Genomic DNA, 17,366 nt, shown 5'->3' with positions numbered 1-17,366 from the left:
AAATGACCAATACAGTAAGTTTAGTTATCACTTCCAGATTTCTTGATTATACCAAACTACCTCCATGTTTTTACCATTAAAAACATTATAAATGCACAAGGCCCTTTAAATTTAAATGCCCGCGGTATGACCTCCGAACCCTTGATCAATGGCGCACAGTGAGGCCGTGTCCGAATTGGCGACTTCGGCTACAGCTACGGCTAGGGCGCGCGCGTCTGCCATTCTTCAACACTGACAGACGCGCTGATCTAGCCGTAGCCATAGCCAAAGTCGCCAATTCGGACACGGCCTGACTTTCATTTGCAACGGAACGGTACCTTGACTGCGTTGACCTATTTGTGTACACAATCTTGATGCGGGAACCAATATAAATTTGACAGGGAGGCAAAGTACCAGTGAAAGGGCATTCGTCCATGTGGCATGGCAGTAAAGAGTCTCCGGATTGCCGTATGTTTACGTCAGATTTTTCAAGTTAGAACTCTACGTAAACAACTTATCTCGACCTCAGCAAGTCTTACGAAGTCGTGGGGATCAAAGAAAAGCTTACGGGGGCAGAAATTCTGGAAGACGTTTCAAGAAAGTAGTGTTTCCAGCGACGGTGACATGGGTGACACAAATGTTGATGATGAAGTTCTTGCGCCGTTGCGGGCTGCAGTGAAGGAACAGGTAGGGGCCTACGCACGGTCTTGTTTGACTGATCGCACCGTGAAATATCACCCAAACCACCCATCCCTATCCCACCATGATCCCACCTACTGATCGAATAATGTATTTATTTTTTTTCATCTGCACCCTAGTTGCAATAACGTAACCGTCCTCCCAGAGATGCCAAGTCCAGTTTTTTTTTTTCTTTTTTTTTTTTTCTCCAGTTTTAGAAGGCCTTTCGAAATCGCCGCCCAACTCTTTTTTTTTTTTTTTTAATAAAATCAAAAAAAAAATCCGAAATTTAATTGTGGACAAAAAAAGTGTTCCAAAATGCATCAAAAACCTCTTCAGAATAATTAAAACTCACATGAGGTCAGAGGAGATGTTGATGGTTAATGTGGAGGTACGATTGTGTCAGATTGTTTCCTCCCAAACTTAAAAAAGATCAACTAAAAATTCTGCCTGTGTGTCTTCGCTAGTGGAGCGCATTTAACGAATTTGCTAAACGAATCGGGAAAAACTTGTGCGCCATAAGTGTTTTGCGCTCTGCCGAATTTTAGCTGAACCTGCTGGAAGAGCAAAAGCGTGCGCAATCTGCAAACTTGCGCTCTGTTTGTACAAAGTTTGTACACAAATGATGATTCTGATAAACTGCGTGCAATCTGAAGATTGTGCAAACATTGTAGATTGCGTTTTTTGTACACACGAGCGCGATTTGGCAATGCATGTCGTTAATTTTTATTTTTTTCCCGGTCTGGCCCCAGTGCATGAGAAAATGGTTGCTGTGCGTGTGAGCAGGAGAAAGAGCCCAAATGCGTGAGTCTCACGCCTATTGCGTGAGACTTAGTAGGTCTGTCCTCCCAACGGCCGCCACCAGGCCGGAGGGTTACGAGATTCTCTCGAGCGGCAAATGACAATCTGGTCCAACACGTATAATTTCGACAGCTAGTCACCAGATTTGCCCCATTTTTACCACTTTAAAAAATCATGATACAAATTCAAAGGACACGAACTTAATCCTCAATATCTAATGAACACTCAAAACACCATTGAGAAAACAAATTTGAAGAAAAAGGACAAAAACTTACCAGATCCTAGCCCCATAAATTGGTCCAATCCACTCTGTATCCTTGGCCCCAGCACCACTGATATCAAAACCTTTCACTTCCTTGAAAAACCATCTGCAATGTTCTGCATCATGAAACTTACCGATCTAATGCTTCAGAAGTTGCAGATAGCAGTACACTTGGAATAGTTCAAATAGGTATCACAGATTTTGAGTAAAAATCAAGTGAATTTTGCGTGTGATTTTTCTCAACTACCGCTCTTTTACCGCTAATGCCGATATGCTGATTGTCCCCCGACCTTGCCCAGATTTTTTTCCCAGGACAAATGTGTATAACCATCTGCACACGTTCGTCCTGGGAAGAAAAGATACCCAATCTGCGCTTCGTGTACAAACATATGGACACGCGTCTGGGAACTATTCTTCGTAGTTTCCAGACGCGTGTCCATATGTTTGTACACAAAGCACGGATTGGGGAACCATTCTTTGTAGTTCCCAGACGCGCGTCCATATGTTTGTAAAGACACCTCATAGTTCTAGAAGTAAGTGTTGGTTATCTCTGACTTCAGGGTGATCTTGTAAGGAAACTTAAAGAAGAGAAGGCAGATGTGAATGAAGTCAAGAAAGCTGTTGTGGTGCTGAAGGCTCGTAAGAAAGCTCTGGAAGATAAGGTAAATATAGAGTCTAATACAGTTAAATGTTAAACAGGGGCGACAGGGTAATCTCACTATTTTAACTATTACCTTTTTTGGGCCAAATAGATATTGTAGATACCGGTTTTGAAACCATTTTACGCTTAAAATTTGCATTTAGTAATAAATAATTCACGTAAAAATTCACCTCTCCGCGCGTCTTTTTTAGCCAAGAGTCAAAATCTGCATCTATGATAATGATATGCAATGAACCCTTGACGTCATTGGCGCTAATTCCCAATAGGGTTTGTGCACAATTCTCCAGCTTTGGCCAATTGAGAGCGTTATTTTCCATATCAAATAGCCGCCAACAAGTCCTTGTTGCACGGGTTTGTTTGGCATCACGTTTTTCAGAATTTTAAATTTGAAGTGTTTCGGAGAAAAAAATTTGACCATGCTTTTACGTGAGGTAAGAGACTCGTTCAATTTTGTTTCTGTTTCCTATGGACTCCATTTAATAATAAAAAATGTAATAGTTATTTATTTCAGAGCATCCTGTAGCCGCTCTTTAAAATTTGATCACAAACACTGGGACACATGGAAGCGTTTTTGTACAGGCAGGGAACGAATCCATCCAGCACTTTTGCATAGCAAAATATTTTTTATAGCAAATTTCATCTCATTTTTGTTCGATAAAGAAAACATATACATAGAAACAAATATACATAAAAAAAAGTAACCCTGAGGATTAAAAACAAAGTAAATTGAATAACGAAAGTGGTTATTTTTTGAGCAGCTACTGATACAATTTGTGTAGCACTTTGCTCTGCTATACAAGGGACATTGTTCAATGACATGCCCTGTAATTTTTTACCAAAACTCTGGTCTTCATTATAAGCAAAAAGACCTGGATGTCGAATCCATAATGTTTGGGTCACATGGATCCCAATAAGTCCTGCGTCATCCTGGGAGTTTGTAACTGTGGGAAATGCTTCAGTCTTTGAGATAATGTGACCTTCAAAGAAACAGTTGGTTGCAGTTCTAAGCAGATGTCCTTTTCGACAATATATGACTTTGTCACTAATCTCCAGCCACATCTTGAGCTTGGTCGCTATCAATGCCTACACTCTGTAAGGTTTGAAGAATTCAAGTGGTTGGCATACATTGTAAAAATCATTACTGCCCGTAATTAGTCCTTGAGATGACTAGTACTGCAAGTAAAGATGATTAGCCTCCCAAATTATTTTGACTATTATTTGATAGTTTTGATACCCTTAAAAATGTGTCTGTCTTTATTTTGAATCCATCCAGGAGCTGGCCCTTGCCCCAAAGGACGACTTTGACCGAGTAAAGATGGAAGATACACTGAAGAGACGCTTCTTCTATGATCAGTCATTCGCTATTTATGGAGGCAAGTCCAAAAAACACTTATCTGTACCAGGGTTCTGCCCAGGGTTTCTTAAGTGGTTTTAAAATGTTGTCCTGGAAACCATTGCGAAATGGATCAGTTACATGGTAGATCATATAAATAGACTCAAATCAAAGAAGTGCTCAAAATTAATGGCTTCAGATGACCATTTTTACTGGTACAGTAAATACCCAATTTTGCATTTCATTGAAAACCTTTGAAAGGGAAATTGCAAGCGTAATTTAAAATAATTGCCAAATGGTCGTGTTGGTCAGAATTGGAGGAAAATCTTCCATCGATGGTCAGGGAATCCTGAGTGCCTGGCAGGTTTTTCGGTACCGACCACTGTGGGCGGAACCCTCTTTCTCAAAAACAACATATCCTTGAGAGTGAGCCATTTCTCACAATTGTGTATACTATCAACAGCTCTCCATTGCCTACTGTACCAAGTAAGTTTTTGTGCTAACAATTATTTTGAGTAATTACCAGTGTAAAGTCCAGTGTCTTTAATTCGGAGTTTCTTGCCTTCCTGCAGGGGTGAGTGGACTGTATGACTTTGGGCCGGTCGGCTGCGCTCTCAAGGCAAACTTTATCAACATGTGGAGGAATCATTTTATTATAGAGGAAGGGATGTTGGAGGTAGACTGCACCATGCTAACGCCTGCATCTGTCTTCAAGTAAGTCTGATATTCAGTTCCAATTGGAAGCCCTGCAGCCGATTTAACGAAACGCTAGGATTAATCCTATCTGGAGTTAGGACCAGTAACCCGTCCTAACTTAGGTTGGGTTCAATGCGTCCTATCATCTATGGATATGTAACTTAACTCTTCCTTAGTAATAAGATTAATCCTAACTTGGAAAGAGTTTGGTGAAATCGACGGCTGATTTTTTCAATACTTTTGAGATAGTTTGAGATATTGCCCTTAAAAAGTCACAAGGCCGGATGGCCACTTCAAGATCAGGGCTATACACTGTTTTAGCCTGGAATTTAGAAAGTGGGAGTGCAAACTGAAAAAGTGGGAGTGCAACTTAAAAAAAAAAAATGTGTGTGTTTAAAAAGCACACAACCTAAGCATTTAGTGCAAAGTCGGTCGGGGTTCAGGGCCCGCTTAAAGCCATTGTACACTTTCGGTAAACAGTATTGTCTATAGCCCACACTTCGTGTATCACAACTTCTATATAAAATAACAAACCTGTGAAAATTTAGGCTCAATCGGTCATCGGAGTGGGGAGAAAATAACGGGAAAACCCAACCTTGTTTCCGCACGTTTCGCCGTGTCATGACATGTGTAAAATAAATCCGTAATTCTCAATATCGAGATAATTGATAATTGATAATTGTTTTAATGTTTTCTCAAAAAGTAAAGCATTTCATGGAATAATATTTCAAGGGAAGTCTTTCACCATTACCTTCTGTAAACCCTGTAAGTTATTTGTAAATCTGTGAACTTTTAACTTTTGTTATGTACCAAAAGGGTCCAATGGCTTTAAGGGGCATTGGAGGCTCTGACTGTAGGTGCTCTCTGGTGGTTTTTGATGCATTTCTGGCACCTATTTCTCCAGGCACAAGTAAACTGTTTGATTTTTTTTTTTGATTTTTGAACTGAAAATGAGAGGCGTTACAGCAAAAATAGATCAAAGACGTCACTATTTTTGCGCCGTGATTGCATTATTGATTAGTTGTTGTAACAAAGAAGACGCAAACAATCGAATAGGTTATAACAATAAGTCTACTTTATTTTTGTTTTCAAAAAAGACATACACAGTTATATGTAATATTGTTGATTTCAGAGCATCTGGCCATATAGAACGATTTGCCGACTTCATGGTGAAAGACTTAAAAACTGGAGAATGCTTTAGAGCTGACCATCTACTAAAAGGTAGTATGAAACTTCAAATGGTTTGGGTAAAACAAACGTTCAGAGTATAGATAATGATGGTAGAAAGACCCTTCCCTTAAAATATTACTTGCTGAGGTGTTGTAGTTTTTGAGAAATTAGAGAAACAATTTCACTAAAGACAATTTTTGTTTAGCATGTACAAAGAATTTACATGACTCTACTGAAGACATTGCTCTGTGATTTTCACTCTTTTTTTTCTTCTCAAAAACTTGATGACTAACGTAGCTGAAACTTCTACTATTATATTACACAAGTCTTCATTCACAAATATGGAAACTTTAGACTTGGCCATAAAGAACTGTACAATGTTTGATCTTTCTCAATCACACGTCTCTGTTCACATCTTGGTCTTCAATCTGTGTCCTTAAATAAGCTGTGACTGGTGTACAGTAAGAGCCAACAATCATCCAAAGGAAATTTTACACACGGTTGTACCCACAAACTTACTAGATAATTCTCACCTTGTTTTCCACACCATGCAAAGCTTCAAACGCCACTTAAATTGAATGCGTTTAATTGAACTCTCTTCGGTTTGATTGGCAGCATTTTGCCCCAGGGCACATTGTTAATTATTACATGGTGCTTTGTAAAAGGAGTAGGTCTCATAATTCAAACATAGTTCAACATACCTTGCAGGAAAATACTGAATGTTGAAGTGCCAGGAGCGTCACTGAAATGCGTCACATATAATTTTATTATTATTAAATGCACGCGATATAAGAAGCCACTAATTTTATTATTATTAAATTGAATGCAGTCTCCTGACGATGACTAGAGCAAACTAGTCGAAACGTAGAGACCAATTCAAGAACTGACTCCACGGTATTGCAGTTAATTGCGATCCTATAAGCTGAAGTAGTAGTCCCAGCCAATTTCTATACCTTCAGCCTAGGTAGTATTTAAAAAGCAGGACAGTTCTTTTCCGAACTAAGAAGTCTCCTGAACATCCGGAATCTACTCCGCGGAAGTATAATAAAGAAAGACAGTTCTGTAAAGAACAAACTCTACCTGCCAAATAGATACACACATGGTGTTACCCAAAACCAAATATATATTGAATGTACACACCTTAAATCTCTCTTAAAGCACATCTCGAGAAACTCCTTCAAGACAAGAAGACTACGTCAGATCAACGCAGTGAGTACACCACAGTCTTATCACTGCTTGAGACCTATGGTAAAGAGAAGCTTGGAGAGTACTTCAAGACGTACGGCCTGAAATCACCGATCACGAACAATGAGTTGAGCGCGCCCATGGACTTTAATCTCATGTTCAACACCTCGATAGGACCCACTGGAAATGTACCTGGGTAAGAAATGGCATGTTTTTTTTAAGCATACAAAAATATTAGCCCTGTGGAAAGGGGGGGGGGGAATGCTTAGCTAATTTGTATTGCTTAGCTTATTTTTTGTCTGGCGTTTGTGGCCGAGTGGTCAGGTACAATTGACTCAAGCTCTGAAATTACATAGTTTTTTACTCAAATATTAAAAGGCTTCAGGCCTGAAGTGTTTTAATATTTTTTTTAAGGCCTCTCAAAAAGAAGAAAAATTGTTTTTTCTTTTCATTATTCTATAGCAACTTCGTTGACCAATTGAGTCAACATTTCCACAGATTTGTTACTTTAAAGGGAAGGTACACGTTTGGTAATTACTCAAAACAAATATTAACTTAAAAACTGACTTGGTAACGATCATTGGAGAGCTGTTGATAGTATAAAACATTGTGGGAAACGACCCCCTTTTAAGTAATGTAGTTTTTGAGAAAGAGGTAATTTCTCACTAAAATAATAAAAGACTTCTAGCTTGAAATTTTTTATTCTTATCTGAAAGCACCGAAATTCGTCCCACAAGGGTGTTTTTTCTTTCACAATTTTCTCGCAACTTCGATGACCGATTGAGCCCAAATTTTCACAGGCTTATTATTTTATGCATATTGCTGGGATACACCAAGTGAGAAGACTGGTCTTTGACAATTACCAAAGATGTCCAGTGCCTTTTAACAAATATGAAATGCCTGGCATTTGTCTGGTTATGCATTTCTTCTTCAATGAGACTAACAAATTTTTAACAGCATAATATCCCTCCAGTGCTGAAAGAGGATAAATTGTATACTAGACAATTTCATTAAACTGCTAACCAAAAATTTGTAGAGACCGTTTGTACAAACAAGCATGTATGCTTTGTTCTTGAAAGGGCAAGGGCACCAAGGCATTTTCTCCTTGGTGAAGGGCACCCCCTTGAGAAAGTTGCAAATTTCTACTGGAGCATTTCAAGGGCAATGAAAAGGGTGCATGGAGGCAATCGCCTTTGTTGCCTCCAAGAATTAGGCCCTCACAATATTTGTTGATTAATGCTTTGCTGGTTCCATAGATACCTAAGACCAGAAACAGCTCAAGGCATCTTTGTTAACTTCAAGCGCCTTCTAGAATTCAACCAGGGTAGACTGCCGTTTGCTGCAGCACAGATCGGGAACGCCTTCAGAAATGAAATCTCCCCGCGGTCTGGTCTCATCAGAGTACGGTAAGTAGTGGATGAGGGACAGATAGAGCAAATCAGGACCTTCCAAAAATGTGCACAGTTTGACAGCTGGTAGGCACAGATGTTTTTTAAGCCCCAAGTATTAAGCCTGGGCAATTAGTTCAACTAGTGTCGTAGTTGCGACTATTGAATGCTAGTCGAGTCGTGACTACCCTTTTTCAACTACTCGGTTAATCATGCCGCCAAGACTACTTTAAAAATAGTCGCCACTACTACAAAATAGTCGTGTTTGGTGAATTAATGTGTCATTCACGCCTTTTCATGACAACATAATTTACTTACGAAACACAATCAGACGTCAGTCACACAATCCTTCAATCTTTTCAGCCCAAATTTTGCTATATTATGCCCACGTCAAACAATATGCCGCGATGCATCTTAGAAGTTAAAATTTAGTTGCAACTAGTATCGAAGTCTCAACTATTTTAGGCGCGACTTGTCGAGTAGAAAATTTCACTTGTCGCCCAGGCTTACAACTGGGTCTTGCTTGCTTTTGTGAGTTTATGACCATATGTTTATGTTTTTTATGCCAGTGAGTTTACAATGTGTGAGATAGAGCATTTTATCGACCCTGACAACAAGGACCATCCTAAGTTCTCTTTAGTAGCCGATGTCAAGGTGTTGATATTTTCAGCTCAGGACCAGGTCTCCGGGAAATCGCCATCGTTGATGTCACTTGGAGACGCAGTGGAAAAGGTACAGGAATGAATGATCTGGATCCTATTTCACGGAGCTGTTTTTCTGCTGAGCACAACTGAGCTGGATACCAGTTACTTTTTGTACATGTATAATGCCATTTCATCTGGTAACCATAATCTGATAAGCATAATTTGTCTGTGCTTAGCATCTTTTTGTGCTTAAGCAGCTTTATGAAATAAAGCCCTGGGTCAAATTTCATGGCTCTGTATTCAAAATGGTTGAACTTCACAATCAGTAAGCTTTGAAATTAATTTTATTTTCTCATCTTTGAGATTAAAGGAACACGTTGCCTTGTATCGGTCGAGTTGGTCTTTGAAAAGCGTAAAATGCATATGGTTGGAAAGATGTTGTAAAAGTAAAATACAATGGTCAACACAAACATGCCTTGAAATTGCATGGTTTTCCTTTTACCTCATTGACTAACACGGTCGAACATTTATGGGAGTCAAATTGTTGTTGACTCCCATAAATGTCCGACCGTGTTCGTTCGCACAGTAAAAAGAAAACTACGCCATTTCGAGGCAAATTTGTGTGGATCATTGTATTGTACTTTTAAAACATCGTTCCAACCATATGCATTTTATAAAAAATGGTTACAAACGCTTTTTATAGACCAACTCATCTGATCCAAGGCAACTTGTTCCTTTAAAATTAAACATCTATGTTTTTTATAGATGTTAAATTTGCATTGGGGATAAATAATATTAAATTGTATATTATACTTACTGGGTTAGCACTGTATACTCAGTACTTTAATTAACATTCTTTATCCCCTATGCAACCTTAACATCTATTAAATCGTTGCAAAACCCGCTGCTAAAACATGGGATTCGAACTACCTCTAGCTACCGGGCAATCTCGGTAGTCTAGTTGGTACGACACTGCTCTAGAACTACAAAGGTCTTGGGTTCGAGTACTTTGCCTGTGATTTGTTTTTTATCGCTACCATTCCTGTACAATACCATAACGGTATGGAAATTTGTTTGCAGGGTATTATAGCTAGCAGGGTCACCGGTTACTTCCTGGGTCGCATCTATCTCTTCATGATCAGGGTGGGTGTCGACCCTAGCAAGCTTCGCTTCAGGCAGCATATGGACAATGAGATGGCTCACTATGCACAGGACTGCTGGGATGCTGAGTGCAAAACCTCTTATGTAAGCGAACAATTCTTACAATCGCTCAGACAGGCGCTCCAGGTTCACGCCAAACCAAATCCAAGTTTAAGCACATGAAAAGGTCGATGTTTGAAACAGTTAGGAGGGTCTGGCTTGCTAGAAGTCATATGATCGAAAGGTGCGCCTAGGTTTCAGATTTCGATATGTCATGAGCTGAGCCAATGTGAATGTTATGTTACGGTCGTCTGTCTGAAACCAAAATTACTTTAGGTCGACCTAGAGTCGCTCCTAATACATTTGGTTTTGCTCGACTCTTGTGCGCGTGTCTAAAACTGGTGTAAGTTGAGGAACAAACCAGTGGTTTGAAAAAGTGTCTGCTCGAAGCTTTCTTACCCAATTGTTCTGACATAAACAATCGCTGGTGACCGTTTTGTTTGAACTCTAAAGCATGAAGTAAACATTCTTGCACAACAGAAAGCCTTTATTGTTCAAATTGTTCAAAAAAGAGATTTACAACAATATAAGTTATAAGAATGTCCTACTTTTTAGTGGAAGCTTGTTGGACTAAAGTCACCTATGATAAGGAAGAGTAGAGGGGGCATGAGTGCAGTCGACTAAAGTTACCTTTTGTAAAGGGTTAATTTGCTCTGTGAAATTTGTTTCAATATTACAGTGATGTTATGTTTTGTTCAACAGGGATGGGTCGAGTGCGTTGGCTGCGCTGATAGGTCATGCTACGATCTCAACTGCCACTCCAAAGCAACCAAGGTTCAACTGGTTGCAGAGAAAAAACTCCCAGAACCCATATCCTTTTCAAGTGTTCGTCTTTCCTCATTTATTTTATACCTACGAATGATAAGCAAAGGGTTTTCCAGGTCTGTAGGCCTATGCTTCGTTTTTGAAAGGGCAAGAGCACCAAGGCAATTTTTTTCCTTTATAAAGGGCACCCTTAGAGGAAATTAAAACTTTCTACTGGAAACTTTCTACTGAAGAACTGTCCTGCTTTTTAGCTACTACCTGGGCGAAAGGTAGAAAGTAGACTGGAACTACTACTTTAGCTTTGGAGGATTGTTTTAAACTGCACTACCGCGGAGTGAGTTATTAATAGGTCTCAACACTTCGACTAGCTTGCTCTAGTCATCGTCAGGAGACTGAAGAGATATGAGTGAAGTGGGCCTGTTAATAGGGGTTCAAATGTTTCAGTGTAGAGTCGTTCAACGCTCTGATTTTACAGTTTCAGATTTTCTGACAATTATAATTCCTTAACTTCAGTCATCACAAGATCATTGACGTCGTTGAGGTCATACCACAGAAAGGCCTTGTGGGTAAAGCCTTCAAGAAGGAGGCCAAGTTGGTCATGGACCACTTGGCTAGTCTAACTGAAGACCAAGTCGTAGAAATGGAAAAAGCTATGCAGGAAAAAAGGTACGCCTTACTACATTAGTTATCAAGTAATAAACCAACAAAATAGTTAATGGCCTGACGTTTCGACCCTAGCAGAGTCTTTCTATAAGGCTAAATGACAACACAACAGGCATGAGCAGGTAACTAAGTGAAACATAAGCAGTGAATCTGCTAGGGTCGAAATGTCAGGCCATTAACTACTTGTTTGCAATTATACCATTGGTCCTTTTGGTTGGTAAGTTGTTTGCAACAGCTTACAGTATTCTATTTTCTCAAGTAATAAACCACTTACAATATACACACGCAAGACCAATACAATAGACATTGTTTTACACGTGAATTTGGTTGAAGGAACGGGTCATAGATTAATTTTTTGTTTTCAATGTCATGCTATTTAGAAGCAAAATTATGAAGACATAATAATATACAATAAAAGTAACATGTGAAACTTTCAGCTTAATACAGTGGCAATTTTCAGCCAAAACAGCAATAAAACTGTCATAGTATTTTCACATGAATGTCAAATCCATAATAAGGATAAGTTTTTGTTTTGTTTGTTTAAAAAAAGATTTGACGAGTTTAAGTGGCCATCTGTTTGAATGTGTGTTTCTTTGCAGTGAATCAGAGATTCAAGTGAATGGGAAATCTTTTACCCTCAAACCAGACATGGTGACCGTCAAACGATATCAGAAAACAGTCCACGGTAAGGAATGATTGCAAATGTCTTCAATAAGTAGCTAAAAGCAAGCTTTCGTTTTCGACGGTGGATGGTTCTTCGACGGTAATGATGACATTTGGCATCATCTGCGCATGCGTCGGCTTTGAGGCAGTTGGGTCCCTCAATTTCTACTACAGTACTTTAGATGAATCTGTGTTGTGCTGAAAACGACGTTTGGCTGAAAACTGCTCATGTTAAAGAACCATCCGTTGTCTAAAACGTTAGACCCAAATATTTTTGACAACTATGGCAAACAGAGATTTATAGTTTTAGTTTTTCACTCTATGAAGTCAACATCAAATGCTTGCTTTTTTGTTAGTAGTCTTTTAACTAGAATGGTAATTGACCATAAGATACAATACAAAAGTTTTCATGCCAAGCACAACGCACAGGACCAATGGCTTTACGTCCCATCCGATGGACAAAGCATCATGGTTATGTGTCTTGCATAATGACACAGTGACACAACCCACACTCTGCTGGTCGAAAAACACCAGAGTTTGAATCTTGTGCTTTATTTAAATCGTTAGGCCATGACACGCCACAGAATGTGAATGAGCAGAGATGTGTGGTTCAGCCGAATAAAACTTATTACAAATCTTGTCTAACTTTACAGTTGAAGAGATCCGGCCATCGGTGATCGAGCCCTCGTTTGGTGTGGGGCGTATCTTGTACACCATTTTGGAGCATAACTTCAAGGTCAGAGAAGGAGACGAGCAGAGAACGGTGAGTCATCGTCTTGATTAGATCCCCATTAAGCTGTGGCGCTACTTACCAAATAACCTGTGATGTACTCTAACCCGGCACCCATACTCAATAAGCCCGGTTCAAACTTCCTGCGAATGCGAATGTGATACAAATGTTGACGTTGAGATACAGCAAGTGAGAAGACTGGTCTTGGATAATTACCAATGGTGCTTTTTTTAAACCGAGGTCTCGAAATCAAATTTGTGACGTTACAAATTGGCAACGAGCAATTCGCAGCAGTTGAGTTGTGCTCGACTCTCTTGCCAATATCGCAGCAAAAACAGAATTGTGACGTCAAATTTATGTTGATTTTGCATCGCATTCGTAGAAAGTATGAACCGGGCTTTACATATACTCAAGTACTGTTTTGATGTCACATGTACTCATACTGTTACTCATACTTGGCTAGCGAAAATACACAAATTCAGAGTACATGATACTCATTTGAAAAACAATCTGTACTTCATCAGTGTTGTGATCAGAAATTAAACAGTATACTTTATCAAATAACCGACAGAGATTGCAGTGTAGACGCTTTAAGTCGCATGCAACTTTAAGCTTTGCACACGTTGTTGTAACCAGTTATAAGAGTTCAGTTGTGAGCAAGAGTTTGTTCCAGCCATGGAGCAAAGAAGTTGACACTAAACGTTATAAAGGTACATCAATACTTGCATCAGTCATTTTATGGATTGGGACATAACACAGATGAATTTTCATGCTAACTTCCCGATATTATTTTGATGATTGCTTTACTAGTGATAGCAGTGATATGCATTGTTTTTCTTCTATCTTTCAGTATTTTACCTTGCCAGCAATTATAGCTCCCTACAAGTGTTCTGTTCTACCTCTCAGCAGCAACAAAGACTTTGATCCTCTCGTGCAGAGTTTATGTGAGTATAAAGGCCCGGTCCCACTGCAGCGATAACTAAAACGTCAACGAGCACGACGCAAAGAGAACACTTTCTATTGGTCAAATTGCCTCTTGCAGAAAACGCACGCGCTCTTTCAACCAATGGAATGCGTTCTCTTTGCGTAGTTATCATTATCGTCCTCGTTATTGCTGCAGTGGGACCGGGCCTTAAGCCCCCTCTAGATTGTAGGATGGAGGAAACAAGCTTTTTGTGCTTGTGCATAGTGCATACTTTCTGTTTGCTTTCTGCCTTTCGCAGCTCTCCCAGAAATTCAGTGAGTATAAGCGGAGAAAGGTGACAGTGAGCACAGATTCTTTCGGGAAGCAGAGCCATGAAAGTGGGTCGAGTTATGTCAAGTAGGTAACTGTTCTGCCTGCTTTTAGGAATCATACTTTCACATCTCATTTTATAAGAAAAGACCCTTGTTATAATTATTTATTTTGTTTACTCCTGCAGCCAAAGCCCTCTCAGATGCCAACATCTCTCACAAGGTAGACAGTAGCTCTGGCTCCATAGGGAGGCGCTATGCGCGAACAGACGAGATCGCAATCCCGTTTGGGATTACTGTGGATTTTGATTCCTTGAAGGAGCCGCACACAGCAACACTTAGAGAACGAGACAGTCTAAAGCAAATACGAGCTCAGGTGAGAAAAAATACTCAACTGCAGGAAATACATAAGTTATATGACATTCTTAAGTACCTGTTGCCTGTACTCCTGAGCAATTTGCCTGCACACCTGAGCAGGGCCCAATTTCATAGAGCTGCTTATAATAATAAAAAAGTATCTAAGCGCCACCAATTCAGCATACCGATCGAAACTTCGGGTTGAAACCAGCGGTTCTTATCAGAACCAATGCCCAATTCATTTATAGATTATCATTACATGATGTAATCGCAAACCTTACTATATCACAAAACAATGCTTACCAGAATATGGTTACCAGCCAAAATGCCATATTTCATCTACAATCTGTGACTGGTATCCTGCTAATGTTTGCAAAGCGAAAACATTTTAAGCAATATTTTCTGTTTAAGCAGCTCTATGAAATTGAACCCAGGTCTTTATCAATCATTAGTTGTTCAATCGCTTTGTTTTCTTCAGGTGGATGAGTTACCTACTATCGTCAGCGACTTATCAAACGGCAAGATCTTGTGGTCAGATGTCCTGAAAAGGTATCCAAGTTTTGAGGGTCAGGAAAGCACAGCTGGTCAATAGAGGGAGCCGTTTCAGTGTAAGGAAGTCTAAAATAATAACTGGAATGCTTGTACAAGAACTAGGAGCTATTGAAACATTTACATGAGGGGTTGATAGTATTATCAAAATATTCTCCGTTTCGCCACTTTGGAAGTCAATGTTCATGTGGTTATTACATTATAGTATTTGGGATGTGGTGCTTACACCCGTTTCGGACATGCCCGCCAGAGTTGCGCCGTCCCAAATAGATTAGGAGCGACTCTAGGTCAACCCAAATAAATTTTGGTCCAGATAGGCAAACTTAACCTAACGTTTTCGTTAGATTCGGCCCATAACAAGATCGGCACTGAAACCAAGCGCTCCAGAATCGTTACGAATGACTGCAACAGAGGATTGTTTTGAATTCTAGCGTGTCCAGTCACCCCTAGTTGTTTCACATGACAAAACTTTTGTGTGCTTAATTCAGAATTAAGAGCTACCATAACGATGACTCTATCGTTAAAGGCACTGGACACCTTTGGTAATTTTCAAATACCAGAGTCTCACTTGATGTATCCCAACATACATATACATGCAGAAACAAATTTGTGAACATTTTGCCTCAAATGGTCATTGAATTCTCAAGAAATTAATGAAAGAAAAAAACTCCCTTGTTGCATTACTTTGTGTGCTTTCATATTCCTAAAAAAGGGCTTCATTTGAAGCATTTTATTATTTGAGTGAACAATGGCCTATTTCTCAAAATTTGTGTTACTTCAGAAGTAGCCATTTCTTAAAAGGTTGTAAACCACCAATAGCTCTCCATTGATCGTTACCCAGTAAGCTTTTATGCCAAGAGTTATTATTAGTAAAAACCAATAGTGTCCAGTGTCTTTAACATTAAATGTTTTAACCTTATAACTATGATTTTATAATTTGAACAAACTACTGTATGCCAAGGACACATTTGCTGAGTTAAACAAAAAATAAATAGTTAAAATATTTAAAGGAAATTTTCACACACTATTGTTTAAATATGAAATTGCTTGTCTTCACTTTAAATCTTGCATTTAAATTTTATCCACGTTCAATAAATAAATACAATCCATCACTGGAGATGTGCTTAATAGTCAAAGTACACTGTATGTTTAGTATTGTTAAATCCTTGTGATGTTTTCAAATTTTGGCCCCAATTTTATTATACTGCTGGACTTGTACCCCTTGTGATTTTTTAGGAATTTTTATGAAAGGATTCACGAGACTATATTGCCTTGTTCACAAGGCTATCATATTTTTCACGTGAACTTATCAAATTTTTCACGAAAATGTTTATGAAAAATGTGAGAAATGTTCACAAGCCTTGTGAACTTATCAAGTTTTTAACGAAAATGTTCACAAATTTGTGACGAAAATGTTCGCAATTTTTAACGAAAACGTTCACAAGGCCTTGTAATCTAACCAAATTTTTAACGAAAATGTTCACAAGCCTTATAAAGCCTTGTAAGAACTTATCATATTTTTCACGAATATGTGAACTTGCATTTTTCGCTTGAAAAAAAGAATGTACTTGTGAACTTTGCATTTTTTTCTTGGAAAGGTGTACAAGCCTTGTGAACTTTCATTTTTTTCTTGAAAAGGTGTACACCTTGTGAACTTTGCATTTGTCGCTTGAAAAAGTGTGCAAGACTATAGCCTTGTGAACTTTGCATTTTTTGCTTTAAAAAGTGTACAAGGTTATAGCCTTGTGAAATTTGCATTCTTTGCTTGAAAAAGTGTACATGGCTGAAGCCTTGTGAATTTTGCACTTTTTTGCTTGAAAAAGTGTACAAGACTATTGCCTTGTGAACTTTGCATTTTTTGCTTGAAAAAGTGTACAAGGCCTTGTGAATTTTGCATTTTTTGCTTGAAAAAGTGTACAAGACTATAGCCTTGTGAAATTTGCATTTTTCGCTTGAAAAAGTGTAGAAGGCTTTAGCCTTGTGAACTTTGCTTTTTTTGCTTTAAAAAGTGTACAAGGCTATAGCCTTGTGAAATTTGCATTTTTAGCTTGAAAAAGTGTTCAAGACTATAGCCGTGTGAACTTTGTATTTTTTGCTTGAAAAAGTGTACAAGGCTATAGCCTTGTGAATTTTGCATTTTTTGCTTGAAAAGTGTACAAGGCTATAGCCTTGTGGACTTTGCACTTTTTGCTTGAAAAGGTGTACAAGGCTATAGCCTTGTGAATTTTGCATTTTTTGCTTAAAAAAGTGTGAACTTTGCATTTTTGCTTGAAAAAGTAACAAGGCCTTGTGAACTTTGCATTTTTACTTGAAAAAGTGTACAAGGCTATAGCCTTGTGAACTTTGCTTTTTTCGCTTGAAAAAGTGTGATTTTTTCATTTTTTGCTTGAAAAGTCTGCAAGGCTATAG

General features: G+C 38.8%; 1 protein-coding gene across 1 annotated transcript; it reads left to right on the top strand.

The window, feature by feature from the left end:
• The first annotated feature begins 407 nt into the window (after positions 1-407).
• On the top strand, positions 408-16,098 carry LOC139949059 (glycine--tRNA ligase-like). Its single transcript, XM_071947462.1, has 16 exons — positions 408-666; positions 2,281-2,382; positions 3,655-3,754; positions 4,287-4,428; positions 5,543-5,631; positions 6,739-6,961; positions 8,022-8,171; positions 8,723-8,885; positions 9,878-10,042; positions 10,700-10,808; positions 11,284-11,428; positions 12,025-12,110; positions 12,742-12,851; positions 13,669-13,762; positions 14,240-14,427; positions 14,887-16,098. The coding sequence occupies exons 1-16, from the start codon at positions 421-423 to the stop codon at positions 14,998-15,000; spliced, it is 2,226 nt and encodes a 741-aa protein (XP_071803563.1). The 5' UTR covers positions 408-420; the 3' UTR covers positions 15,001-16,098.
• The last annotated feature ends 1,268 nt before the right edge of the window (positions 16,099-17,366 follow it).

This window comes from Asterias amurensis, chromosome 16, assembly GCF_032118995.1.
Source record: "Asterias amurensis chromosome 16, ASM3211899v1".
Taxonomy (NCBI): Eukaryota; Metazoa; Echinodermata; class Asteroidea; order Forcipulatida; family Asteriidae; genus Asterias; species Asterias amurensis.
This window is presented reverse-complemented; position numbering and strand designations above follow the sequence as displayed.

Coding starts and splice junctions, on each gene's coding strand:
- LOC139949059 (XM_071947462.1), top strand. CDS start 421: ATGGCAGTAAAGAGTCTCCGGATTGCCGTATGTTTACGTCAGATTTTT. Junction 3,755..4,286: donor GTCATTCGCTATTTATGGAG/GCAAGTCCAAAA, acceptor GCCTTCCTGCAG/GGGTGAGTGGACTGTATGAC. Junction 11,429..12,024: donor AAAGCTATGCAGGAAAAAAG/GTACGCCTTACT, acceptor GTTTCTTTGCAG/TGAATCAGAGATTCAAGTGA.